Genomic DNA, 26,771 nt, shown 5'->3' with positions numbered 1-26,771 from the left:
TACTACTTTAAAAGAAATGAGCGAAGAGGTAGTTTTTAAATAAAATTATACAATATCATTGCATTTCTACAAAATACTTTAGTTGTTCTAAAATGCAAACATTTCTAGTATTTAAATCATGTATCAAATATAAACATTTTCTAGCATGATTGAAATCATAGAATCAATATAGAAATGTTTATATTATGTTACAAAATTTGAATCCTATAAGTACTTATATTTTGAGACGGATTATAGAATTTAAGTAAAATCATATAGCATCATTGAATTCCTATAAAATACTCTACTTATTCTAATATGTAAGCATTTCTAATATTTAAATTTTATATCAAAATATAAACATTTTCTAGCATTATCCACAGCATCCATTATTTTTCATTCATTCCTCTTTTATTAAGGGACGGACACTGTAGGCTTTTTTTCCAACATTAATCCTACTAAATAACCTAAAAGTCCTTACATTTTAGGATATATATATATAGGCTAAAATTATAGAAAACTAATAATTTAAACAAAAATAAAAACTCTATTTTTTCTGAATTTTTCTCATGAAATATTAATAAGCGGACTGAACCATACGATCTCTACGTTAAAAATCACGTTACCACCGTTGATTTCTTAAGTACAACTATTGGATGGTACATCCATTCTGGATTCCCAGGGATCAGAAACAACATTCCATGACACATGGCTTCCAAAGCCATTTGGGAAAAAAAAAAAGCGCCTTAAAAGTTAGATGGTTCCTGCGAAATGTTTCGTGGTTGGGACCGAGAAGCCAGCTGCCAAGAACATGGTAGATGACAGGACATTACAAAAGATATATACAGGGTAACTACATTTCCTCTTGGCTGACAAGGGAATAACATTCTTTTTTGCCAAAAGACCAAAAATACAAAACAAAAACTAGTTGATCCCCAGGCAGGGGATGATGGTGCAGAATGGCTAATCCAATCTTCGGGTCAAATCGAGATGGTCGTATATACATACATATTACTACCTAGTTAGACCACACATGCACCAGTCCATGCCTGTTGCCAGTATATATCTCGTTCCTGTCCTCATCGTAGAACAGTGCCGTGACATCCTCCAGAGCTTCTGGAATGGTGCTCCAGATCGAGGACCTCTCAGCACTGCCATTCTTGCGAGGGCCAATACGAAGAGTGGGGTCATTGGCAGCGATCTTGGCGATGCATTTGCCAGTCATAATGTCGCTCATATTGATAGACCCAATTGGAGGTACTGCACAGAAGATAAAGCTTTTAAACGTAATTTCTCACAGATTAATTATATGAAAACAGGTTAAAACTTCTATCAAATTTATCATTCCTTGTGAAAGTAAATAGCCTGATAGGCACGGATAGACAAGCCAATGCTACATTTAACTTTTAGAACCACCCAAAATGATGCATAGAAGCAGTTTCACACTATATAAATTATAAATGAAGGAAACAATTAGCTCAAGCAATCAGAGTTTTGAGACCATTGAGTAGCGCACCTGTACCGTCATCAACAGCTGCTTCAGATTTGCAGTATGAGATAATCAGATCCTGGTCACTGGTAATGTAGATATTGTTGGTGCTACAATCTTGATGCCAAAGCAAATGATCCTCAAATGAGGTCACGAGCTCTCCTCGAAAATTCCATACAGCAACCGTCCTGTTTCGGAATGTCAAGAAGAGATTGTTCTCGTACAGAAAAATGAAAGCTGATGGAGTCATAAACTTGGTGACACTGACTTCAATTAGCTCAGAACTCCGTACCTTCACAAATACCAGGAAATTGTTAGGCATGCCAACAGAAACAAAAAACAAGGGCTCATGAATTGTCATACATCAAGTATCTGAAGGTTCTCATCTTCTTGCTTGACAAGGAGCTTTTCATTGAACTGCTCAATAAAATCAATTTTCTTGTTGCGGTGCAACAGGTGCGAGAAGGATTTTAGTGGCCTTCCATCTTCAATTGACAATATCTTCAAAGGAACATGACATGGTGCTCTTTCATATATCAAAAGCATGATTCCTGGGCTGAAGAGAGAAATTCAAAAGGTCGTATTTAGCATCATTGAGTTATGTGAAAGAAAAACATTGAAAAGAAAAGCACATACCTGATCTTTATCTCCTGCACATTGGTGTCAGGTATTGAATATAGAAAAGAGTAGTTCTTCAAATCAAAAACCTTATAGATACTGCAAATACAAGGACAAACGTTTGAAAAAATATTGTGCTATAAAAAAATCACCATTTTGAGTAACTGTTTGTGATGCATACCCATCCTGAGCCGAATAGGTGAGTACTTTCCCATTTACATCATCAAACTCCACAAAGCCAGGCCACTTCAGAGATTCAGTTTCAAAAAGAGGAAAGCCAGCATCTAACTGATTCCTCCTTATATACCTGAAACAATATTTTCATATGACAACAATATATTAGTTGAGACCAAGAGCCACTACAAGTTGTGCAACTCGCATAGATGTTAAATCAATTCAATGGAATACAACAGTGAAAGTGTGCTTCTTGGCAAGTCAAACACGGAACTTAAAGAATTCAGGATTTCAGGGGAAATTGTTTGCTTTGGATAGGTTCTTACTCGATCGGGGTTGTTCTGCACTTTAATGTGCTAAAATGGTCTGATGCATAAACTGACACAGTAATAAGTGAATCATTGTTCTTGTTGTAGAACAGGCTCCGGATGACTTCATCTGGACTTAAATTCAAGAAGGATATGCGCTTGTTTGTAACTGCAGATACAAAGTAAAATGCCCAAGATAAGACAACAGATATAGCAATTTATCCAATAGAAACATTGTCTTGTCATATGAAGAATCTCTACCTCGACTAAAAGCAGCGCAGAGCCCAGAGTGTGCAAGAGCAAATATGATATCTTTTGCTGCAACAATCTCAATAATTTTCGATCTTTTTTTGAGAAATTGCAGCTTCACGAATAGGTGGGCATTATGATCATATGTATCAAACTCTTCCTGCATCCAACAAAGTATAATGTCAACGTTGAACAAAGTAAAATGGTCCATACCAGAAAGAATTACTAAGCCAGACTCTCATTGCGAGCGATTCTCATTTTACTCCACAGAACCTCAAGCATATGATTGGCGATGTCGCAATCAAAAACATGGAAAGAATCAGGACAACACTGTGTGCTTAAACTAATTCATGAATACTGTCATATTCGGTATTTCACAGTTTGAGTTGACTATTGCATGGATAGTGTCAAATAATTCATATCTAGCCTTTTGCAATCACTAAAGAAAACTAAGTTAGCTAAAACACCTACTGTTCCAAATATATTACTAACTTCCATTTTTTCAGCCTTAGCACAGACAAAAATCATAGAGGAAAAGTAACACAAGAAGCAACTTCAAATTCTTTAAGTAGCCAAAGATGAGTTTAGGTATGAACAGTTCATGCTGAGGAACCCTAGGGACAATAATTGAATAGTTCAAAGCATAATCCCAACGAACCAACATTACATAATTGTTGGTGCTACTCAAGTTACAGGAGCCACAACATCAAGCTTAATAAGACTAAAACGAACAATTTAGAGAAAGGTTAATACGAGAACCAACAAGTCCACTAATTGAATAATTTAAAGCTTAACCAAAGAACCTATTATAAATAATCACTATTGCTATTCATTTGCAACAGCTATATGCATGTATATGCTAAAATTGGGATGCCCAACCGAAGAAACCCTTAGAATCATAGCTTGAAAAAAGCGTATATATATATAATATAACTACTTACCAGTTCACCAAAATGTCCCAAAAAAAATCCTATTTCGAGATTAGGTACTAACAAAAAGGCCTTAGGACGCATCTTATTTGCCTAAATTCGGACCTTGGCGATTGTCCTGCACTCGCAGAGCCTCCCAAAAGCAATTTTTTCCCCATGAAACCCTAAAATTTTCCTGCGAAAGGAAGCCTCAAGTAAAATTATTTCCGCTGGAGTTGTCCACGGTGCCCGAAAACCCTAGCACCCCCCCCCCCCCCCCCCCCCCCGCCTCCCCCGCGATCCACACGGACGGACCCTAGCGACCGCGAGACCACCTCCTAGACCCCGAGAGGAGAGGCCAGCCACGGGGGGCCATAGCCATCGCCTTACCTGGAGGTGCATGTTCCGGAACCGCTCGGGCACGGCGGACGCGGCGCCCCCGCCGCGCGCGGCGAGCTGCCTGCCCCCGATCTCGCGCCGCTGCAGCTTCGCCGCGGAATTGACCACCGGCGCGTCGAGCCGCCGCTTCCTCCCCAGACCGCCGCCGTCGCCGCCCCGCGCGCCGCCGCCCGCGCCGTCGCCCCCGGCGCCCCTCCGCCGGGCCGTCACGCGGAGCCGCACCCGCAGCTGCGACCGCTTGGGCCCGTCCATCCCCTTCCCCCTCGGCGCACCGCCACGCGCACACGCGCACGCGCACCGCGGGCGCGTGGGGGGGGGAGTCGCGGTGGCGAGGACTAGGGTTAGGTTAGGGTTCCGAGGAGGAGGGGGAGGAGCTCTCGCTAGGGTTCGTGGGGGGGATTTGCTTCCTTGTTTGGTGGTGGAGACGAAGCGAAGGTGCAAACTGGAAAGAGAAAGAGAGAAAAGGGAGATTTGCCAGCGTGGCGAAGCGGTGTTCTGCAGGTGGGCCCCGTGCAAAGCACCGGTTGGACCTGCACCGTTTGGCGCTCATTTCTTCCTCTCAAACTTTAGGCCCCGTTTTAGGCCTCATTTAGTTTTCAAAAAATTTTAAAAAAAATATCATATCGAATTTTTGATCATCTAAATAAAGCATTAAATATAGATGAACCAAAAAACTAATTACATAGTTATGAAAGAAATCTTAAGACGAATCTTTTGAGCCTAATTAGCCCATGATTAACCATAAGTGCTACAGTAACCAATATATACTAACGACGGATTAATTATGCTCAAAAGATTCGTCTCGTGGTTTTTAGGCTAGCCGTGAAATTCGTTTTTTTATTCGTGTCCGAAAACCCCTTACGACATCCGGTCAAATATTTAACATGACACTTCTTCCAAAAATTTTCTCAATCTAATCACCACCTTAGTTCCTAAAAATTTTTACCCAAAAATATCACATTAAATCTTTGGACACCTAAATAGAGTATTAAACATAGATAAATCAAAAAACTAATTGCACGGTTATGTGAGAAATCGTGAGACGAATCTTTTAAGCCTAATCAGTACATGATTAGCCATAAATGCTACAGTAACCCACATGCGCTAACGACAGATTAATTAGGCTCAAAAGATTCGTCTCGCGGTTTCCATGCCAGCCGTGAAATTTGTTTTTTCATTCTTGTCCGAAAACTTCTTTCGACATCCGGTCAAACGTATAATGTGACACGCAAAAATTTTCATTTCACCAACTAAACACCCCCTTGATAGCAACAAGCCCACGGAAAATATAAAGTCTAATACTACCTCCGTCCCATAATAACCTCATTTTTTATTTTTCCGCGTCTAACGTTTGACCATTCGTCTTATTTGAAAAATTTGCATAAAAACTTAAAAAAATTAGTCATTATTCATGTTTTATCATCTAGTAAAAATAAAAATATTAAACGCAAAAAAATTTCAAATAAGACGAAGAGTCAAAGCATTGTATCAAAAAACTGAAAAATGATCTTATTTCGGAACGGAAATAGTATATAAAAAGTGTTTCTAATTGAAAAGATATTTTCTAACATATGAAAATTCTATAATTGGTAAGATAATATCTAATTTAGAAAGTTACTAATATATGAAAAATCTATGTAAAAAAGGTAGGGTCTATCGTAGCTATCCGATCTTAAAAAATGATTTTAGCCTTTAAATTTTAAAAAATAATGAATAAAGTATATAGCATGAGTAAAAGTACTTCATGCACATGAGAGTAGATTATCCACGCCATCTACTTATTATAGGTTAAAATTAATATGTATCAGCGTACTATATCCAATATACTATACATACTATTTTATCCACTTGCATCAAATCTACTATTTTTTTATTCATTTTAATTTTTCATACTTATTTTTAAGAACAAATTGTCCCAAAAGTTGTTTGTAAAATCCGCTCGGTTTAATGAATTTATCTTGACAATATAACATGTCATGTCATAATCCGTAAACGTGGCTGTGTTTTCGGTCACACCAGTTTAGCTCGCTAGGCGTGGCTAACCAATGCAGATTTTGAAAATAAACTTTGGGACAATTTGTTCTTAAAAATAATTACTAACAAGGTGTAAAATATATAAAAAAAAAGTATAAGATATATACTCTTCTATTTTTCTTTAGCTTGTTTAGAGAGTGCCACACGTGCATTGTGCCTGGGGCTTGTGTTTATAGTGTTAGTATAATACTTGCTCCTTGAAGTGAATGTTGCTGTTACAATACGACAAAATTACTGATTTGGCAAAATTTACTGATTTGGCAAAATAACTAGAGGTGCAAATTCACGTCACCGATGCATAGGTCACTGAAAGTAGTCCAGCTTAACAAATGGACTATACTACTCATTTGTATACGGTGGCAAGCAATAAAATTAATCTCATGTCGACAATTTCTCGATTAGGTCTGTTCCACGGAGGAGTAATTAAATTGGATTAGTGCCGATGTGTAATTTTGTTAACCTGTTTCTTCCAATCATGTACTGTAGATATTTTTTTTAAAAAACTTCTTAAAGATAGGGAAACCGTGTAAAATAGTTCTGGGCAAAATGAAAAATATTTTTAATTGCTTTTAAATAAGGGTACATAAACTTAAAATTAAATCAGGTCCACCCTCGACCACACCACTTTGGGCTGCTGTGCTGGAGCCTGGAAGAGGTACCCCCACTCAACCGCGCAATTTGTTTGAATTTGTAAAATTTTAGCCAGTGATTATATCAGGCAAAATTCATGAATATACATTTTATATTAGTCGAATTAAAATCTTGTAGACCTGGCAGGATCAGCAGATCGTAAGCATATATATAATAAAAAGCACAAAAAAGAGAATCATTAGGGGCATTCCGAGAATTGAACTCGGGACCTCTCGCACCCTAAGCGAGAATCATACCACTAGACCAAATGCCCATTTGATAACTTAATTCTAACTACACAATATATATCAGTTAATCTAAGTAATTAAGCAGTTTACAGGATTGATATTACTCCAGACTCCAACTGGAGAACTGCAAAAACTTATGCAAAATATTAAAGAAACGATACTGAATTATACCGACTTTTTGGATGGGGATATATATCTCATTAAGCAATGAAAACTTTAATTAATACCTGAGGAGGTTGTACTAATTTACTGCTGCCTGTAAGCATTTTTAAATTATTTGTCAGAGGTCAATTAAGGTTAGAAAGAAAAGTCTATATTATCGCTTAATTCATGAGAAATGGATAGAGGTGAGAAGGTAGGTGGGAATAAAGTATGAAGAAATTTAAATAAGAAGTGATTGATGAGATAAGTAATGCTTTGAATAACTACTTTGACATAAGATTCAAATTTATAAATCATTATTTTTAATCAACCGTTTAGTTATTGATCTCGATTATCCAGGTTCGCATGAGAGGGATGGTAGAGGAAGAGCGGATGACAGCGCTCCCAAACAGTAGGGAAGGAGATGGATTTTACTCTTCAGTTGAACATCCACTCCTTCTTAAATATCACTTAGATAGTCATTTAAGAATTAAAATAATTGATAAGATGAATTAATGTGAGATATATCACTTCATAAATATGCACGTATAAAAAATTTTCAATTCTTTTAATAACTATTTAGATGGCATAAAGAAAATAAATGTCCAACTGAGCAACGAAAATATTTTCCCAAGCAGTACAGATGTTAGGTGTTTCTTAGTGTTTTCCAAATATCTCAGCTTCAAGACTGTTTGATAATGAAACGTGTGTTTGGTGTGGAGACTGGAGAAGTGTGTGGTCAAGTGAAGAGGGATAATTTGTTTTCGCGGAAAATTAATTAGGAGTTGTGATTCGTAGTGCTCTTAATGATTGGTTATACTCCTGCCATGACATTCTGTCCAGGCAAAATTAATCAGAGAAAAAAATTTCGAGTACCATTTCAACGCAGCAACAATGAGCACGCACACCACTTCACTTCTCGGACAGAACAGAAATTTATTTTATTGAGAGAATATAAACTTAATCTACATGTAACAAAATGTACCAGAGACAATGCATAATATACCTATATCTAAAGGATCCTACAAATGCACAGGTGTGGAGATACAGTAGCAGTGTTAGTATCACACATCCCATAATTACCAAACTAATTAAATTCTAGATTAGCCAATATTTTCATGCGTGAAAAAAAGAACTAAACAAACTAAATTTATACTGATGCAGTTAACTAAATCAATACTGATCTAAACTCCCTAATCACTTTCGTCAGGTGGTCAGGACGAACACACAGCAACAGCAGCAGCAGCAGCAGCAGCAGCAGCAGCGCCATGGCCGGATGCATGAGCTCGATCGATCGCCATGGCTGTGGTTTTAATGCTCCAGCGACTCCATGAAGCGGTTGAGGTCGCGCTTCACCGCCAGGCTGGACTTGATCGCCTTATCGCCGGCGATGGCGCGGACCAGCTTCGTCGGCACCAGGCACATGCCCTCGCCGGCGAGCCGCTCCTGCGCGCCGCCGCTCGCCAGCAGCGCGTGCATCCGCTCTTCCGCCATGGATGGCACCTCCTTCTTCGCCTGACGGAAATGTAGCGATAGAGGATTAGTTCTCAGAGACAGAGTTCGATGTGTGTGGGATCAGAGGTACGTAGGTGATGGGTGTGGGCGGTTACCTCGCCGGCGGAGCGCATGAGGGCGAGCACGCCGACCTGTGCCTGGAGGAGCTTGACGTAGCGGGCAGCGGCCTGCAGCATCTCGGCGGTGCTGTTCAGCCTGGAGGCGCCGGGGATCAGCCGCGACAGTTCCGCCGTCTTCCCGGTGATCCGCCTCCGCCGCTCCCTCGCCGCCGCGCTCTGCACGGCCTGGTGGCGGCGCCCGTAGCCCGCCTGGTCCGCGGCGGCCTTCATCCTCGCCGGCTGCGCTCCGGATCCCCGCACGAACGCCGCGTGATCAGGCAGCTGCCAATGCTGCCGCGGCACCGGTGGCGGAGGCGGCGGGGGCCTGGGGATGAAACGACCGGCCACGAACTCCGGCCCCGGCGCCTGCGTGGCGGCGGCGGGGAGCTCGAGCTCGACGCAGCACAAGCTGCCGTCGACGGCGCATGCGCGCGGCCTCTTGCCACCGTCGCAGCAGCAGCAACGCCGCCGCTGGGCCTCCGCACCGCCGGGGAGCGGGCGGAGGAACTCGTCGATCAGGCCGGCGTCGGCGGCGGGCGGGTCGTAGACGAACCCTAGCAGCGCGTCGGTGACGTCGGGGTGGAGGACGTCCCGGAGGAACCCCATCCCGCCGAGGCCGTCGTCGTCGTCGCCGGCGGCGGGGAGGAGGCGGCCGAGCACGTGCACCCCGGTCGTCGAGCAGCCGGAGTTCGAGCGCCCTGTCGTCGCCGTGGACATTGGGGCCCGGCGCGGCGCGGCGGTTGCTTCTTCTGTCTGCTTCGAGCTTCTCTCTGCGCGCGTGTAACTGCTGCTGCTTCGCGCGGGTGTAACTGCTGCTGCTGCTACACGAGACGTGGGGCCTACAAAATCGGGGGATTTCTAACCGCCTGGAAGAGAATCCAAGGCGAGGCAGTGGGTTGGGTTGGGCCGTAATCCGATATAAAAATCCGGCCCGTTGCATCTGGCCGGTTTGGGAGAGAATCCAAGGCAGCTAACCGTGGTTAACCGCGGTAACTGGCGGTGCTACTGATTAGCCGTGACTATCACCGTATCTTTTAGTTTTAGCAAATTTAAATTTTTAACTTTAAATTTAGAGTTGACTTTAAGGGTTTTTTATTATAGTTAATTTGCTAGTTTTGATTCGCAAATTATATGGCGGTGTTACATATATATATATATATATATATATATATATATATATATATATATATATATAAGTTTTACATTCAAATTATTTTTCGTTTGCAAATATGTGGTTTGGTTTTTTTAAAAAAACCTAAAAGATGAACCCCCTATAACGATGCGTCGTAAAAATTGTTACATCACATTTATATTTCCGTGGAAATGGGGAGAACGTAGGGAAGAAAAATGTGTTATAGATTTACAGCCAGGTATAGCATGGACATCAAGACAATATATGTATGAGAATGAACATATATTAATAATGTGGTATATATTTATGTGTGACTATTGTATAAGTTGACTGTGTTATAAGATCTTGATGCCACGTAAGATTCTAGAGCTAGCGATCTTGCTCTAATTCTTATAATTTTAGATAAGATCATGCTTAAAATTTTAAATATTAATACTTTTTAGTTATATCTAGATTTATATGGATGCTAATGTGTGTGTATATATATATGTGTGTATATATATGTGAAAAGGCGTTTAAGATATTTACTTTCAAAACACGAACATATTTATAGATGAGTCTTAAAAATACTTTAATAACAAATTTTATATATTTTAGTGTAAAGTCATACTTAAAAACAGATTTTGATTTTGATGATATTGTCATTGTCCAAAGCAATATGATTAGTAAATTAGCAGAGTATTAGATAGTGCATAGTTAATTATTTATTATAGAATAATATATTAATAAATTGAATTGGAAATTTTAAATTCTAACATAAAGTTCCAAATTAAGGGTTGAAATTTTTCAAAGTTTGATAGAGTTTTTAAATTCAAACTTCAAAGATATAAGTTCAAATTTTTGATAATTAAATTAAGTTTCAAAATTAGAGTTGAAAGTTTTGAAAGAGTGATGGAAAGTTTACTCCAATACTTCAAAATTTGAGTTCAAACTTTTATATTTGAGTTGTGAGTTTTAAATTTAGAGTTGAAAGTTTTAAAATCGAACCCAGGCCCGAACTATTCCATGCGTGGCCATGCTCAATTGATTGATAAAAAGGTAGAAAACACATCGGATTTCATAGTTTGGATTTTTCATGGAAAAAGTCTATTGACATTTTTTAAGTAAAAAGTAATATATAAATAATTTTTTTACCTACGTGTTGTTAACGATCTAAAATCCAAGGCCGATAGTGAAGAGCAGAACATGCGTTGTGCGCTACATGAAATAACATTTTTGGTTAGTTACAGTGGCCTCTGTTTGGAATAGACTTTTGCGCGAATTTAGAATAAACTGTCCACTTAGTTAGCACAATAAATTAATATTAAGAAAAATAAACACGATAAAGTATCTTATAATCAGTGACATATAAGGGTTCGTTTGAATTCAGTGACTTTTTTCTTTGATACATCGGATGTTTGGAAGTTAATTAAGAGTATTAAATATAGATTGATAATAAAACTAATGCAAAATAAAGGTTATTTCATTAGACAAACTTTTTTAGCCTAATTAATCCATGATTAGCAAATATTTACTATAGCATCACATTCGCTAATCATAGACTAATTAGACTCAATAGATTCATCTCGCGAAATAGTCCAATGTATGAGGTAGATTTTATTAATAGTCTATATTAAATACTTGTAATTGGTGTTCAAATATTCGACGTAACGGAGAGTTAAAAAACTCGCTGGAAACCAACCTGGTCTAAAATAACGCAGTGGAAGAACCTTTTTAAAACAGAAGCATATAGAAGCATATTTTCAGAACTTGTGGAGCAACTAATCTACTAGAAGAAAAGGTGAAAAGAACACTCCCCAAACCCAGAGTATTCAGGGAATTTTTCTCCGATTTCGTAATAATTTTGTGGTGCGCGTTTTGCATTTCACCCCCCCCCCCCCCCCCCCCCAAAAAAAACGGCAACGCCTTCTGCTCTTCCTCTCGCCGTCACTCTCCTCCGCCTCCTCGCACCCATGGAGCCCCACGCCGCCGCCGCGCAAAACCCTAACCCTACACCTAACGCTAGCGCGGGCCCGCCGCCCATCTCCGCCTACTACCAGACACGCGCGGAGCACCACGCCGTCGTCTCCAGTGACTGGCTCGCGCACGCCGCCGCCGCCGCGGCCTCGCTCCCCGAGGCCGACGCCGCCGCCGCCGCCGACGACTCCGCCGCGTCGCTCCTCTCCCCCGGGAGCAACGGCGGCGGGGTGATCGAGGAGTTCAACTTCTGGCGGCGCAAGCCCGAGGCCGCGGAGGCCGTGGCAGCCATCATGGCGCTCGCCGCCGTAATCCGCTCCAGCAGGGCCACCACCATGATGGAGCTCGAGATCGAGCTCAAGAAGGCATCCGACAAGCTCAAGGTCCCCCTTCCTACTAGCCGATACTAGCATATTAACAACATTAGTGCAAAGATCATGATCTAATTACCTTCTCTGCAACTGAAATTGAGAAATTGTTGCTGTTGGGACAAGCTAGTTAGCAGAATGAATTTAGTTTTTTTTGTTGAAAATTCAGACCTTTAGTTAGACGAGTATTTTACAACTTTAATTGTGCAATCAGAAGTTTGCTGGAAGAAATGAACTTTGTGCAAAAAGCTTGCAAACTTTCATTTCTTACACTTCTTAGCATACCTAACATTGGTTCCACTGACTTTGTTGTATATAGCTGAATATGGACCAGAAAATCTATATGTTTCATGATTAATTTCATTTACAAATACAATTATGGTCATGCTATCTATATGTACTTTGTCTTTATGTAATATGCAAATCACGCACAATTATCGTAATGTTATGCTGGACTTATGCAATTAAACATGAACCTATCTGATTACAAAGTTTGAGCTATGGGCATATGCATGCGTTCACCATACCCTCCTACTTGATGTTCTTGCATGATGACCTTATATGGATTCCATATTATCTCACCTGCTGCTTCTAGCTGCTCCACATTTCTTTATGGCATACTTGATGTTCTGACTAAGGGAGTTAACACCTCAAAATTTGTCTATGTTTCAGTCTTGGGATGCTACTTCCATTTCTTTGTCTGCTGCATGTGATTTGTTCATGCGGTTTGTAACAAGAACATCACATTTGGAGCATGAGAAGTTTGATGCTGCAAAATCACGCCTAATTGAGCGCGGAGAAAAATTTGGAGAGATATCCTTAAAGGTTGTCTAGAATTATAATCTAACTTTTATAAAAATGGGAAATTCCACCTTTTTATAATTTTGTGGAATACCACTATGCAGGCTCGTAAGACAATTGCGATGCTCAGCCAGGATTTCATTTCTGATGCATGTACAATCCTGGTACATGGTTATTCCAGAGTTGTTTTGGAAGTTCTAAAGCTAGCTGCTTCTAACCGCAAGCTTTTCCGGGTACTATGCACAGGTAAATAGATCAGGTCGCATTGGAAACTGCATCTGTGTTTTCCAAATTTGATCATGGATTCAACGGAATTATTCTACCCAAAATAGCTTGGTGATGATGAAATTTATATTAGTTGCATTCAAATGTTATATTTAACACGAAATACCTTTCTTTGGAGAAAAAGAACCATACAATTTACCAATCATGACTGACAGACAGAGTACTGGTGAAAAATAAAATGATCCTGGGTTTGAATGCATTATAATGCAGTTTCATGTAATGCCTATGTGTCACTCTATTATTATACACAACACATTATAACGCATTCCATGATTCATTTGTAGCAAATTTCAATTCTTACTTTTCTAATGATGTGGTCTTATGTCATTCTAAATTTTGGAATTAATATGTCAAATAGCCTTGTGCTCAACTATCACTGCATTAATGCTTTCAAATTACACTATTAACTCTTGTGATTTCTAATTAGTGTTTGCTTCTCAACTGCAGAGGGCAGACCAGATAGAACAGGTTTACGAATGTCAAATGAACTTGCAGCACTAGGCATTCCTGTTAAGGTGCTAATTGATTCAGCTGTTGCTTATTCAATGGATGAAGTAGACATGGTGTTTGTTGGTGCTGATGGGGTTGTCGAAAGTGGAGGAATAATCAATATGATGGGCACTTATCAGATTGCCCTTGTGGCTCAAAGCATGAACAAACCTGTTTATGTGGCTGCTGAAAGTTACAAGGTATTGCATTCTTTGACAGTGTACTTCAATAACATCACTTTGCTCCTGTTTTTTATTTTTTTTACCGAAACCTTGCCCATGTTGATTGACAAGCTTCATTACGATTAGAAATAGAAATCAATAAGATCGTACATAGACAAACTATGGCCTAGGAAGCAAATCTATTCAATAATATTTAAGTCAGCTAGGAAATTGATTTCTGGAGCAATTAATGACAGATGTGTGTCCAGCTGATTAATTGGTATTTTTTTGGCACACGACTCTTTGAAGATGTTGCTTCTGTCTGTTTTGTAGTTCGCACGCCTCTATCCATTGGACCAGAAGGACATGACACCGGCACACCGACCAATAGATTTTGGAGTTCCAATTCCAGCTGGCGTGGAGGTTGAGACTTCTGCAAGGGACTACACCCCTCCCCAGTATCTCACGCTGCTTCTGACTGATCTCGGTGTTCTGACACCATCTGTTGTGAGCGATGAGCTTATTCAGCTATACCTATGATCACTGGTATGGAGATATGATGCATTGATGTACCACAGTTGAATCTAAGGTTTTTCATGTAAGTTTTTGCTATGTTGCGTTGCCCTTTATGTGACCATGATGCAACATCTGAAGGATGCACAGAAAGGCTATGAGAAAGAAGATAGCCCAGTTTTGTCTAAGTGTATTGGAATTAACCAATGGCTTTGGTGTTGGTTGTGAAGATGGTCAGAATGATATTTGCAATTCTCTCTACGTGCTCCAACAATGTACGTAGAAGCTGCCATCATTGGCTCTTGTTTGGTGTATAATTCTGATGCTGTTTTTGCAACCCCATCACATATACGCAGAATTGCACACTCAAACCTCTGGCATATGTGAACAAAAACTTCAGTCCATGTTTGAATACGACTTATGTAATAAGGTTTTGGGATAATATGAATTGACCTATTCCCAAAAAATTCCAATTATTTAATATGAATAATTAGGATTAATTAATGAGTGTACTTTTGTGTGTCGAATTCCTCGGTACAATATTCTTAGAACTAACCTCTCTGATAAATAGAACAAAGGTTTTTGGTATACTGTGGCCTAAAAATTCTTTTCCTATCAATTTACAATGTGGAGTTAGAACATGCCAGCATGGGTTAAAATATGTTTACATACAATAAGATAGCAAGAACGAGCTAAATAAAACTATCTACACTACTGTGAACCCAAGTTCTGGCTCATTAACATCCACAGTGAATAACAAGCTGGGAACAGCCAAACTGTGGCAGCTTGCTGTACAGCTACAACCTTTTCCGTCCTGAAATACCGACCAGAAATGGCAGATTACAATGACGAAATCATGGTTATTTCCATCCAATCCAATCCTTCGCCACTTTGGATGCAAACAGCAGATTGTTGATGGATATCTGAGCACTGAACATTGTGGGCAACACAGGCTGCATCCTGCAAGCCAACAGCGTTTTCAGACTTTCAGTCCTTAACATCTGTGACGCCCTCAGGTGATATCTGAAACCTCGCCTCAGCTTCAGCCAGACAGGGGGAGCTTATTACTTTACAGATTCGTTCCTCCGCCCTCCCCTTGCGAAGAAAGAGCCTGAAATGTGCAACCAAAACATGTTATAGAGAAAATCAGAAGGAATTGCACAGAAGCAGCAGAGGAAGGGAGATGGTTGAGTTCGTTGATGAAGAACCTTGTTGTGGAAGCATGAGCCATGATGTTCCCGCCAATAGGTTTGATCTGTGGACCAGCAAACATTGCAGCACCATCCACTTGGGCCACAACTTGGTTAGTGATCACCACTGCCACGCCAAACTAAAGCAACCAAATCAAACTGAATCAGTATATTGAACACACATGACCACAATAAGCAATATCCTGCAAGTTTGATTAGCAAGATTTTTTTTTTCAAAAAAAAAAGAATAGCAAGAAGAAACATCAAGTAGCAGCAGCACTAGTTCCTTTTGCTATTTGGTATGATAAATGTCTCAAAAGTCAAGAAATAGGTAAAGAGCATATATTCCATGATTTAATCAATGTATATACCAATGTACCTCGTCCGCTAACTTCTGAAGGCTCCTAAGAAACTTAGCCAGATGCATTTGCCTTGCTGATAGCTCCCCTCTACCAGAGAAATCTGTTCTGTATAGGGCTGTGGCACTATCTACAATCATGAGAGCAAACCTGCAGAAGTATATGCATACAGTTCAGAGACACCAAGGCAACGAGATATTCTAGCCCAACGTTACATGTAGGTCTTGAAAAAAAAATACAAAATTAAATAAGATACTATTTAAGCTATTCTCACTGTCCAAATATATATTTCAGAAAACAGAGGTCAAGTATAAAAGAATGAACTTGCCTTGTCTCCACCATCATGGAAGCTGCTTCCAGCAAAAGTCTTGATTGGTGATCAGTATTATATGCTCTTGCGTAAGCTACATTCTCCAGTACGTCAGCACCATTCAACCCAAACCTGAAATTTAGAACTATCATATTTAGCAGTTTAATCTATAACACAACATATGCTAAACATAACAGTACAACTATAACTACCTGTCTGCTATCTGGAGGAGTCTTTGCGGCCTGAATGTGCCCTCTGCATCAATATACAAAGCTTTTCCTTCACCACCACCTTGGTCCAATGGGAGCTGAAATGGAATCATGAATAAATTTGTAATGTTTGAAATGAAAGACAAGGAACAAGAGAAATGTGTTAAATACAACCAACAGCACATAATGTCGTGCGGAATAGAAAATAAAAATGCAGGGACTATTTTCATCAGAGAGTGAGCAACTGGGCATGACTGGTCTTGTAATCATGATAATATTGGAAGCAGTGGTACCTGACATGTAACACAGAGAGTATGACACAGCTGAGTCTTCCCTGAGCGAAATTCACCATATATCTCTGTAATGGATCCTGTTTCTATTCCACCTGATGGATAATGAATACAGAATCACATCCGTTTATTTCTAATTACATCCTATTGCAATGAATATGATGTAGTTAGGTATAAAGAAGGATAACAAGACAGTACCCTCCAATATTTTATCAAGCTCTCTTGATCCAGTTGTAACTTGGATTATCTCAAGCCTCTGTGCATGAAGTTGGCTGGCACTTGTAAATCCCAGTGGAACCAACTTCGAAGCTGCAAGATGTTTGTGAACATTTAGGATTTCACATAAATAAAAACTGTTTTGACACAAGAAGAATTGCAATACCCTTTAATTTGCAAAACAATCACTTGCCTGCTTCAATTATCTTATCGACTTTGGCTTCACTAATCCCTTTAATTTGCAAAAGGTCTTTCCTTGGAGAGTAGACTACAGACTCCACCGTGCAGAGACCAGCATCTTTAAGCTTTTTCACATCAAGTGCAGCTATACCAGATGCCTTCACAGCAAAATTATTTCACAGGAATTTTAGTTGCAATTCAGGTCAAACTGTTTTTTCCTCCCTGAACAAGAACATTTATCCTATTCTGATTTTCTCAGAAATAAAAGGTAAGTAGCAGTCTATCAGCTAAGAATTCCCAAATCGAGAGAGGAACCCGGCCGCAATGCAGTCCCAGATTGATCCACCCCTCGAACCAACGCTGCCCCCGCCCACGGCAGAAAAGCATCAAGAACCACCTAGGGTTCGATGGCCAAGAGCGTCACCAAGAACCTAGGGATCGAGTCGAGAGGGAAGGGGCTGGGCACGGGGAGGGCCGCACCTGGAGCTGCTCGATCGGGAAGGGCCCGTGCTCCCCGCCCGCCTCCTCCTCGCCCGCCGCCGCCGCCGCCCCAGCACCCGCCGACGACGACATGGGGGGCCCACTTGCAGCCTCAGAGAGAGGGGGGATTGGGTTTCAAAAAGAGCAAGAAGAGGCGCCAAGCTTTTAATGAGGCCACGCGGCTTTCCTTTCCTTCCTTCCAGTGGAAGACTGGGCTGACGATAACAGAAATTCCAAATAGAAGAGGGGGCAGGAGTGCAAAACGCTCCTTACCACGTGGCCGGCCCAGCTGGGAGTGCGAACTGACACGTGGGACCTATGGACCAAAATGTCAAAATCTTCTTTCATCTCCTTTGGAGAGGAACGGGATCTGACCTTATTTTCTCTCTAACAATGAGGTTGACATGTGAATCACATAGCCATTAGACTCACATATCATCTATCAAATCAGGAAAAGTTAAGTCAGAACAGCTTCATTCATTTGGCAATGAACCGACGTGCGCATGCTGCATCATCGTAAATACATAAGTATTTCATCGGTTTCGGAAAACATTTGCTTGGTTTAGTGTATGCCTGGACAATAGACAAGCTTCGTAAATACATAAGTATTTCATATGAACTCCTTTTTGAGTGAAAAAAATGTTTCTTTTTACATTTGTAAGATGTTAACTTTAGTACTGCTAAAGAAAATATAGCCACTTTTATACAGGAAATGTTATTAAAAATTTAGTATAACAATACTACCTATTCATGTAGCTAGACACTTATAAAATATCTAAATAACTCATTTTAAATACTTTTTAGGTGAAATAAATTTCTATACCCTCAGGAATGAGAGAAATTTACTTTTTTTTTCAAAAGAAAAACTTTGACATTTATGTACAGAAAATGCGTATATATTTTTGTGTACTATTTATATCCTATATTCTACCTAGGTATTTAGACAGTTTCTAGGAAATTCATCCTGAATGACAAAAACGTGAAACCAATTTTTTGACTCATAAAATTATAAGATTTACTATTTACAAAATGTATTTGACAAAACTACCTCCTAAAATATGCCTAAGTAATTTCTAACCCTTGTTATTGTTGAACTTGTAAAATTCATAAATAAATCAAAATCCAATGAACTAAATTTTGTTCGAACCAGTAAAGCAATTATTCTCACGTAAAAATACTCGCAATCATAAAATATTGCCATAAAATTCAAGCATATGCTATACTTAGGCTCCGTTCTTGGGGCGTTGGGGAGAGGATGAGGAGGAGACGATGATGGTGCAAGGGCTTGGCTAACAGCGGTGGTTTCGGTCGCATGACACCATGATCGTATGTTGGGAATGCTCCCACTACCTCCAACGGCACGGCCTTGTTCCCGAAGACGTTGTTGATCGGTCGCTAATGGCGGCCACCCTACCTCCTAGTGGCCGACGACGACAAAGGAGAGGGAGGAGAGGCTAGTAGTAACGAAGGGTGCGATCTTGCTCGTGAAGGTAATGAAATTATCCGATCAGCTTGCAAATGGAGTCCTGAACTATCCGCAGCTTGTGAAGTATGGAAGGCGATCAAATTCGAGTTCGAGCCGGTAGATAAACTAGATAACTAGATAAGTAGATAAAATTAGATATAAATAAGGTCTAAATAAAAAAGAAGCGAAATAGAAAGATCAAAAATCAGTGTTTCCTTAACGAGTTCTCTCTACACTGGGGTGTTTGGATAAAGCTAGCCAGCTCGGAGGGAGTTGGAGGCGAGACATAACACACCTGGTATGCACCAAAATTTTTCTCCCACCATCTACCGGCGCCCTAAGCTGGAGGGAGCATCCTAGGGTTAGCAACAGGGTGAGACAGAGCCGGGGATGACTAGAACCAGTGACGAACCTAGAATAAAAATTGTCTGGGATCCTATATATATTATAACACACATAACTGGTGCACGTATTTGAGATTTAGAATCTCTCTCTGACCAGGCCAGGCCGAATCAGGCCATCACTTGGGGTGGGAATGGCTCAGCCCACATGCATCATTTGATGAAAGCACTCCAGTCCAGTCGCCTCCGATTAGTGGCTTGTCAACCACTGGACTATCTCCTCACCGAATGCCCCTGCATTGGGGCAACAAAGTACATGACTAAAGGACCACAGGCGAAGCGGTTGAGTGCCACACCCTAGATGGCTAAAGTCTAGTAGCCCAAAGCATCACTAGCTTACGCTCTGACCCGAGTAGCATGGAGCACGTGGAATCTCGTGTGAATCAGCAAGGACCACCTTATTCTTATTTTTAACTACTAGTCCAATTAATATAGACTAAAACAACTAAATATTAAAATTCTACACTAGGTCCTGTGACCTTAGCTAGCACTGTATAGGAACACCACTGACTAGAACGGTCTTAGCCTTGCCCCAAAATTAACCCTCGACCCTGGTCTCGGCCTCGAAAACAAACCCTCGGGGAATGCGTTCCCCGTCCCTGTCTTCACCGGATCTCCAGCCCCGAATGAGCCCTATTTTCCATGAAATGAAGTTAATACTTTCTCTAATCAACATATCGTAATATACAATAATGCACTAAAATATAACCATAATTTTGAAATCATAAATGACAACGAACAAAACATCAATAGTTATAAAATAAAAGGTTACTATCCATACGAATTACCACAATAATTATCAATACACCCAATATTTTGTATTTTTTAATATAATTTTGGGGCCCCGTGGGGATCCCCGCGGGTGAAGTTTCTCCCCCACCCCTGTCCCGGAATAATTCAGGACTCCGACCCTAAATCCCTACAGGGTGATTTTGACCCCAACCTTGGCCGCATTTCAACGGGTCCCATCCTCGGTGAGGATTTTGCCAAGTCTGGAGCACCCTCCCTCCCGTCCGCTTGCCGGGATGGGCCTGGGAGAAGCCACTCTGAATGATAGGTGGGGCCTCATGCAACATGATCTAGATAAGGTGAGAGGCATTGGTAGAAAAAGTAGTAAACATTTTCAATGTATTTTTCATGTTTTTGTCTCCTCCCTACTTTGTAAATCGGGAAAATAGGGTTATGAGTGTGACATAATTTTACCAATTTGCAGGAATGTAGCCTTAGGTACCTAGTTTCCATCACTTAAATCAAAACTACAAAATCCAAGTACTTAATTCCCAACGGAAATGTGAAAAGTGCCTTGGGTGAGACTTTGGTGAATTTTTATCAGGCCTACCATGATTACTAAAATTATAGAAAAATTACATTAGTTCATGATAAATAATCTAGTGCTTGACTAAATTATTTACCATTTATATGCCTATGAAGTTTGTTGCACTTTTAGAATTGGTATGTATTTTGTCGATTAGGATTTTAAATAATTCTACTTTTAGTAACACAAATAATGATACAAATATATATTTTAAATACAAAGGTGTGACTAGAAACCTAAGTAAATACCTATGATGATACGAGGATGTTATTTTGTTTTCATCTTCCAGCTATCTCAAACAGTCTTACGTACGCATGATGAGACCATCATCGGTTCCCGCGCAATTGTTAGATGCAATTAATGAAACTCATTTGACAAAGGGGGTATATTTGTAATTGCCCCTAATCCTACGAGCAGATGAAAGGGAAGCCTTTCATCCAGCTCTGCTCACTTTGGCAGGTCGGCAGAAGGGGGCCCATTGCAGTTCCCAAACCCTCCAAACTCCTTCCAGCCCAACGCCATAAACCAGGGCAGAGAAGAGGAAGCGCCGCCCGCCGCCCGCCGCCCGCCGATGCAGCAGCCGATGCCCATGCCCGCGCAGGCGCCGTCGATGCCGCCGGCGACGGGAATCACCACCGAGCAGATCCAAAAGGTGCCTCCTTCTGACTCTCCCCCCTTGTTCTTGCTCCGGGTTCGTGCGCCTCGCTTCTCGGAGGTTTTAGGGGCTAAAGATTTAATCTTTTTTTTTGGTTGCCGGGACTGCTCGAACGGTGCTAGGTTTGCGAGCGCTCGGTTCCGTTAGGGATATTGGATTGGTAAAGATTCTGTTTTTTTCCCCCGGACCATTTGTGATGTGATTTGAGTATTTGACCGGCATAGTTTGAAGTTGAGTGTGTTGTGAGGGCTGCATGGCTGGCATGGTAGTAATCTGATTCGATAAGGAACGATTCGTGTTGGTCGCCGGACAATATTCTGATCCGTAATAATATGGTCATGTTGGTTTGGTAGGAGACATGTATTACTCTCAAGGGTCAAGGTTAAGGTTTATTGGAGAAAATAGGTCCTTTGTGATAAAATCTACTAGTAAACTAATGACATGTACATACTTTGGACTTGCTTGGGCTGTTGGGCTTGAATCTTTGTGTGTGTTATGCCTCATGTTTACTGATTGCAAGGTTGCTACTAGACAGTGTAATCATCTATAACTACTTCAGCGGAACTAAACTGATGTTTTTTTATGTGTTCTTTAGCGTTGCGCCATTGACATCATCACCTGATTAACTTCTACCATCCACATCTCATAGTCTGAAAAGTATTGTTGTGTCTGAAGCATTTTCCTGCATTAAAATCACTTTGCCACTTTGTATGGAACCATTTCTTTTTCTTTACTACAATTGCTCTGTTCTTTAAAAAGAAGATAAGATGCCCATATAGACCCATGTGCTCATCTTTATATTATTATAGAACATTTGTTTGTGGGTTACTCGGTTGCTTTGGATGTGTTTTTCAAGTACAGGTGGTCTCCAGTCCTTAGGCTTAGATGAAGTTTAAAACTTTTGGCAGAAAAACAATAAGACTTTCAGCAATACCAACTTTCACTTGATTGGCAAACTCATTGCTTTTTTAAATTGGTTTCTGTCTCATTTATTATTCCAATCTTCAAGTGTACCCTTTTCTTTTGGAGCTAGTAGCTGTGGTCTCGTAGTAGCTACTATTTGAAAGATACATGTGTATTGCATGTTCTCAGTTGATTTAAACATGCAAGCCGTTTTCTTTAAACCTGGTGAAGCTTATTTTCCTTCGAGAATCGGATGATGGTTTGCTTTGTTATACTAGAATAAACTCACATTGGTGTACTAAAGTTTATCTGCTATTGACAAATGCATAGAGCAACCCGCGGTCTCTTTTTGAAATATTTTCACACTCCAATTAACAGGGTGCATTGCTCATGTTTACTCAGGTCACATGGTGTGCAACAATTTTCATTTTGCACGTTCTGGAGTTAAAGTGATATTTTCCATATTTAGGCTAATGCTCTGCAGGTCTACTAGCTTTGTGGGTCAGCATTCAGATGATTGAAAAAAATTAATACTCCCGCTTTCTTGCAAATTATAGAAACATTTATAGTACAATGCTACAATACTGTTTGTTTGTTCTATAGTTAATGTGGTCTTCTGTTTACATTTACTGATTCCGTGGTGGCTCTGTTGTTTATAGCCATTTTACGTTACAGTCTTAATTCCTTTTTGTAGTATCTGGACGAAAACAAGCAGCTTATTTTGGCTATTTTGGAGAACCAGAACCTGGGAAAGTTGGCAGAATGTGCTCAGTATGTAACCGATCTTTTTCTAGGATTATACATTATGACATCCTTGTATGCTAATGATGAGCCATCCTTCTTGGTTTCTTGTAATTGCATTGTTGAATAATTTGTTCGGAACAAAATGCGATATGTTGTTCTCTTGTTATCTTTGCCTGTGTTAGTTAGTATATTCATTTATTGTTACCAACATATTACAATCCATATTAAAATGGATGTGCATTGTTATTTATTGTTACCAACATATCACCTGTGTTTGATTTCTTTTGCTCCTCAGAATGATACTGTCAATGCTACCTTCCCAGTGCTATTAGGAACTTCCACTTGTAATGGCTTAGTGTCAGACTGGCGGACATCATATTAAAAATCTATGAAACGTTGTTTCATTTGTCACTATATATTTCCATACCCAGCTTGAAGGTTACTATCTTGGTATGCCATGATAATAAGACAAAAAAACCCTTCATAATCTGTCAATACAATTCAAGTCGAAACAACACCCTGAAATAGGACAAACGGCTAAGTCTATGCAGCAGATGATTGTTCTCTTTGTTTGTGAAATATGAATTGAAAAACAACATATTTGATCATGTTAGCAACATGGATATTCATTCTATACGGAATTTCTTTTGCCTGCGAACACGTTAAGACCGTTTTAAATATCCTGTTCTGGTTACTTTGCACGTGATGAACCTTTCCCATTCTGGTAGGGATGGCGTCATTCTCTTGGGCCCGGCACATGGAGTAGTTTAGGCATCATAAATGAAGAATAGCTCAAATAAAGGTTGGACACTATCTGCTTAGGAAAAATTGGAGGTTCATTAGTAAATTAGAGATAGAGATTGGATTGGATTGGCTTCTATAACACTAGAGATTAGTTCCTTAAATGGACTGGGCTTAGCGTAGTTGGTTGATGGTGTGGATGTATGCCTGGACCACCCAAGTTCGAGTCCTTGTTGAGGGCATTTGCGTGCCCATTTTCTTCTTAATACTAAGTCAACTAGTTCCTCCTAGGTTGATCTCATTTTTTCGAAATTTGTTCCGTATATGTCAAGTCTGTCCTCCCTATATATAAAGGGACGACATGTTTATCTAGTATGAGTCAATAAAAGAATCTCTAAAATTAGCCCTAAACCTCAGATCATCTCTTAGCTTGTCAGAGAAATCCAGCTGGTGCTGCCTATTAGGACAATGCCCTATCTTTGGTCTTCGGACCTCTACCCTAGCCAGTCCATAACAGGTGGGGACCCGGCTATTGGACTCGTGTCTGCATGCAGTGTGTCTTGTGTTTTCTGTTATTTTAAGAAACTTGTCTTCATCCGCATAAAACTTTACAATTAAAAAGTGCTTAGCAATTTCATATTCTTGTTACAAAGTTATTGAACACTTTGTAGAAAGTGTTATATTTTAATATACAGTTCTTGAATGAGGTAGATAAATTTTATATTGTTTGAGTATAAAGTTTTGTTTCCTTGATAGAAAATTCTTTAATCAACTAGAAACTTTATTGATATTTGGAAAAACAATTTTATTACAGTATTTTGAGTATAATTTTTGTTATTCAATGGGAAGTTGCAGAACAAACTAATTTTATGGAAGGTTATAATGTATGAGGAGATGCATGTGCAACAGATAATGACATCTAATTACTTGATTTTTGCACACCAAAAGAAAATACATGCCTGCCCCTTCCAAACCAGAGCAGAAGGAAAAGGAAGGAAATTGTGTTTAGAGAGATGCGTAACGACCTAGGAAATGGTCACGTATTAGACACTCCCATGTTATATGCAGCAACTAACAGTTTAAACTATCAATACATGTTTTTTTTTGCCATTTTAATTCCATGTAAATCTATAGTGTAATATAGTTCCTAGATCGAATTTAGGTTGTAATCACATTGACTTTTTCCCTTCCACTGGCAAGTACAACATTGCTGTGAGCATGACATGCACAATCTTAACTGTGGTATCAGTGCCATTAGCATGCATGCCTTTACCTATGCACCATGCATGCCATATGTGCACCCATGGAAAGTGTTGCTATTCCATTTTTGGTAGTCACCTCACATTTTTGTTTTTTTAGTGAGTATTGGAGGCAATATCCAGTTTATTTTCCAAGCTTTCACCACACAGTCCTAATTTTAATAGAGTTTACTTGGTGGGGGCTCAATATATGTGCTTATCTTATCTCCATTAATCTATTTCATTGCTTGGTGGGGGCTCAATATATTATAATCAATCCAAATTACCTTCCATTACACTGTGCTTGTATTTATGAATTTATTTATTTGGCATAAATGCTGAAGATATTCTTCAAATCCATAACGGTATTCACCTATATGAATATGGTAACGGTAATGGTCTTCCTTCTGGAATGGACATGGAGAAACGCATCCAAATTAATGCTAATTGTGCCGTCAATCATATTTTTCAGGTATCAAGCCCAGCTTCAGAAGAACCTCTTGTATTTGGCTGCAATTGCTGATGCCCAACCACAGACCACTATAAGCCGTCCCCAGGTTAGTAATGTTCCTTAATCCATACCTCCCTATACGATAGCAGTTACTCTGCATGAACTCATGTTTTTTTTTCTGTAAACAGATGGTGCCACCCGGTGGGAATTACATGTCGCAGGTGCCAATGTTCCCCCCGAGGACCCCTCTAACGCCACAGCAGATGCAGGAGCAGCAGCTGCAACAACAGCAAGCTCAGCTGCTTCCCTTCGCGGGTCAAATGTTTATGAGGTCTGGGGTTGTGAATGGAATGCCTCTACAAGCTGAAATGCATCAGGCAGCAGGCGCACTAGGCAATCAGAATGCTGGAGCCACCTCAGAGCCTTCTGGCACAGAGAGCCACAGGAGCACTGGGGCTGAAAACGACGCGGGAAGTGACTAGGCTGATAAATCATCCTAGGAGTTTAAGGTAAGGTGCCGTTTTAGGTTGCGAAAAAAAACATTTATACAACGACTGAGTGGAGAGGGGATCATTTCTGTGCCCTTTAACGATGAGTGGCTGTGATCTTCGTCAGATGATGGTCAGTGGTTGTTACATTTACCTGTGGTTTCAGTCTGTGGTGCAAACATAGATTGTTGCAAGGATTTGTGGTTCGCTTTTCACTCTGAATTGTTGTAGGCTTGTATTCTCTCCGTTCCACGTTATAATACTTTTTGGTCTTGCCTAGATTTATGTGTGCTAATGAATCTAGACACATATAAAACATATATATTGATATATGAATGAATCTGGGTAAACAAATAAAATCTTATAATATGGAACGGAGGGGTAGCAGTTAGATGAAATAATTACCCTACTTGCCCTGTTGTGATTGTGGTTCCTAGTCAGCTAAGCCAACAACTGAAATGCATAAGCAAAATGATATCCAATTCGCTTTGGAGAATCCAATCATACAGCAGGATTTGGTCACATTTAGCTGTTAAGTCTGTAGAATATACACCGAGTAGCACCTGACTACATGTAGAGAGAAGCTTTCTTTTCAAAGTTCCCCCTGCAGACCAGCTATATATTTAGCTGAAGAGTCTACC

At 40.2% G+C, this 26,771-nt stretch overlaps 5 protein-coding genes and 1 non-coding gene across 6 annotated transcripts; 2 read left to right on the top strand and 4 right to left on the bottom strand.

The window, feature by feature from the left end:
• Positions 1-822: 822 nt before the first annotated feature.
• Positions 823-4,536, bottom strand: LOC102700197. The gene is made up of 8 exons (XM_040529654.1): positions 4,116-4,536; positions 2,830-2,977; positions 2,587-2,737; positions 2,268-2,393; positions 2,105-2,185; positions 1,832-2,024; positions 1,496-1,760; positions 823-1,239 (listed from the first exon to the last, which is right to left on the bottom strand). Exons 1-8 carry the CDS (start codon positions 4,374-4,376, stop codon positions 998-1,000), a joined length of 1,467 nt encoding a protein of 488 aa, XP_040385588.1. The 5' UTR covers positions 4,377-4,536; the 3' UTR covers positions 823-997.
• Positions 4,537-6,990: 2,454 nt separating this feature from the next.
• On the bottom strand, positions 6,991-7,062 carry TRNAP-AGG. Its single transcript has one exon. It is a non-coding gene; the product is annotated as a tRNA-Pro (tRNA).
• Positions 7,063-8,100: 1,038 nt separating this feature from the next.
• LOC102707267 (transcription factor bHLH52-like) lies at positions 8,101-9,054 on the bottom strand. Its single transcript, XM_006664506.3, has 2 exons — positions 8,788-9,054; positions 8,101-8,692 (listed from the first exon to the last, which is right to left on the bottom strand). Exons 1-2 carry the CDS (start codon positions 9,019-9,021, stop codon positions 8,489-8,491), a joined length of 438 nt encoding a protein of 145 aa, XP_006664569.1. The 5' UTR covers positions 9,022-9,054; the 3' UTR covers positions 8,101-8,488.
• Positions 9,055-11,838: 2,784 nt separating this feature from the next.
• Positions 11,839-14,743, top strand: LOC102699915 (translation initiation factor eIF-2B subunit alpha). Its single transcript, XM_006663972.3, has 5 exons — positions 11,839-12,261; positions 12,919-13,071; positions 13,152-13,293; positions 13,780-14,021; positions 14,316-14,743. The coding sequence occupies exons 1-5, from the start codon at positions 11,875-11,877 to the stop codon at positions 14,520-14,522; spliced, it is 1,131 nt and encodes a 376-aa protein (XP_006664035.2). The 5' UTR covers positions 11,839-11,874; the 3' UTR covers positions 14,523-14,743.
• Positions 14,744-15,017: 274 nt separating this feature from the next.
• LOC102706989 (DNA repair protein RAD51 homolog B) lies at positions 15,018-17,822 on the bottom strand. The gene is made up of 9 exons (XM_015843264.1): positions 17,730-17,822; positions 17,263-17,407; positions 17,052-17,162; positions 16,857-16,948; positions 16,567-16,661; positions 16,373-16,486; positions 16,065-16,194; positions 15,704-15,825; positions 15,018-15,606 (listed from the first exon to the last, which is right to left on the bottom strand). Exons 1-9 carry the CDS (start codon positions 17,820-17,822, stop codon positions 15,483-15,485), a joined length of 1,026 nt encoding a protein of 341 aa, XP_015698750.1. The 3' UTR covers positions 15,018-15,482.
• Positions 17,823-21,377: 3,555 nt separating this feature from the next.
• On the top strand, positions 21,378-26,337 carry LOC102699640 (GRF1-interacting factor 3). Its single transcript, XM_006663971.3, has 4 exons — positions 21,378-21,562; positions 23,163-23,239; positions 25,664-25,748; positions 25,831-26,337. Exons 1-4 carry the CDS (start codon positions 21,482-21,484, stop codon positions 26,122-26,124), a joined length of 537 nt encoding a protein of 178 aa, XP_006664034.1. The 5' UTR covers positions 21,378-21,481; the 3' UTR covers positions 26,125-26,337.
• Positions 26,338-26,771: the final 434 nt, after the last annotated feature.

Source organism: Oryza brachyantha, chromosome 12, assembly GCF_000231095.2.
Source record: "Oryza brachyantha chromosome 12, ObraRS2, whole genome shotgun sequence".
NCBI classification, from domain to species: domain Eukaryota; kingdom Viridiplantae; phylum Streptophyta; class Magnoliopsida; order Poales; family Poaceae; genus Oryza; species Oryza brachyantha.
The sequence above is the reverse complement of the archived record's forward strand: the minus strand, read 5'-3'. Positions and strand labels throughout refer to the sequence as shown.

Bases quoted from the DNA above. Each gene is read 5' to 3' on its own strand.
- LOC102700197 (XM_040529654.1), bottom strand. From the start codon at position 4,376: ATGGACGGGCCCAAGCGGTCGCAGCTGCGGGTGCGGCTCCGCGTGACG. The intron at 2,978-4,115 runs GTAAGGCGATGG...TGTTGGATGCAG, and splicing joins TCCGGAACATGCACCTCCAG to GAAGAGTTTGATACATATGA. The intron at 2,025-2,104 runs GTATGTGCTTTT...TTCTCTCTTCAG, and splicing joins GTGCAGGAGATAAAGATCAG to CCCAGGAATCATGCTTTTGA.
- LOC102707267 (XM_006664506.3), bottom strand. From the start codon at position 9,021: ATGAAGGCCGCCGCGGACCAGGCGGGCTACGGGCGCCGCCACCAGGCC. The intron at 8,693-8,787 runs GTAACCGCCCAC...CATTTCCGTCAG, and splicing joins TCATGCGCTCCGCCGGCGAG to GCGAAGAAGGAGGTGCCATC.
- LOC102699915 (XM_006663972.3), top strand. From the start codon at position 11,875: ATGGAGCCCCACGCCGCCGCCGCGCAAAACCCTAACCCTACACCTAAC. The intron at 12,262-12,918 runs GTCCCCCTTCCT...TCTATGTTTCAG, and splicing joins AGGCATCCGACAAGCTCAAG to TCTTGGGATGCTACTTCCAT. The intron at 13,294-13,779 runs GTAAATAGATCA...TCTCAACTGCAG, and splicing joins TTTCCGGGTACTATGCACAG to AGGGCAGACCAGATAGAACA.
- LOC102706989 (XM_015843264.1), bottom strand. From the start codon at position 17,822: ATGTCGTCGTCGGCGGGTGCTGGGGCGGCGGCGGCGGCGGGCGAGGAG. The intron at 17,163-17,262 runs GCAAGTGATTGT...AACATCTTGCAG, and splicing joins CGATAAGATAATTGAAGCAG to CTTCGAAGTTGGTTCCACTG. The intron at 16,487-16,566 runs GTAGTTATAGTT...TCTAAATTTCAG, and splicing joins CTCCTCCAGATAGCAGACAG to GTTTGGGTTGAATGGTGCTG.
- LOC102699640 (XM_006663971.3), top strand. From the start codon at position 21,482: ATGCAGCAGCCGATGCCCATGCCCGCGCAGGCGCCGTCGATGCCGCCG. The intron at 23,240-25,663 runs GTATGTAACCGA...CATATTTTTCAG, and splicing joins AAGTTGGCAGAATGTGCTCA to GTATCAAGCCCAGCTTCAGA. The intron at 25,749-25,830 runs GTTAGTAATGTT...TTCTGTAAACAG, and splicing joins CCACTATAAGCCGTCCCCAG to ATGGTGCCACCCGGTGGGAA.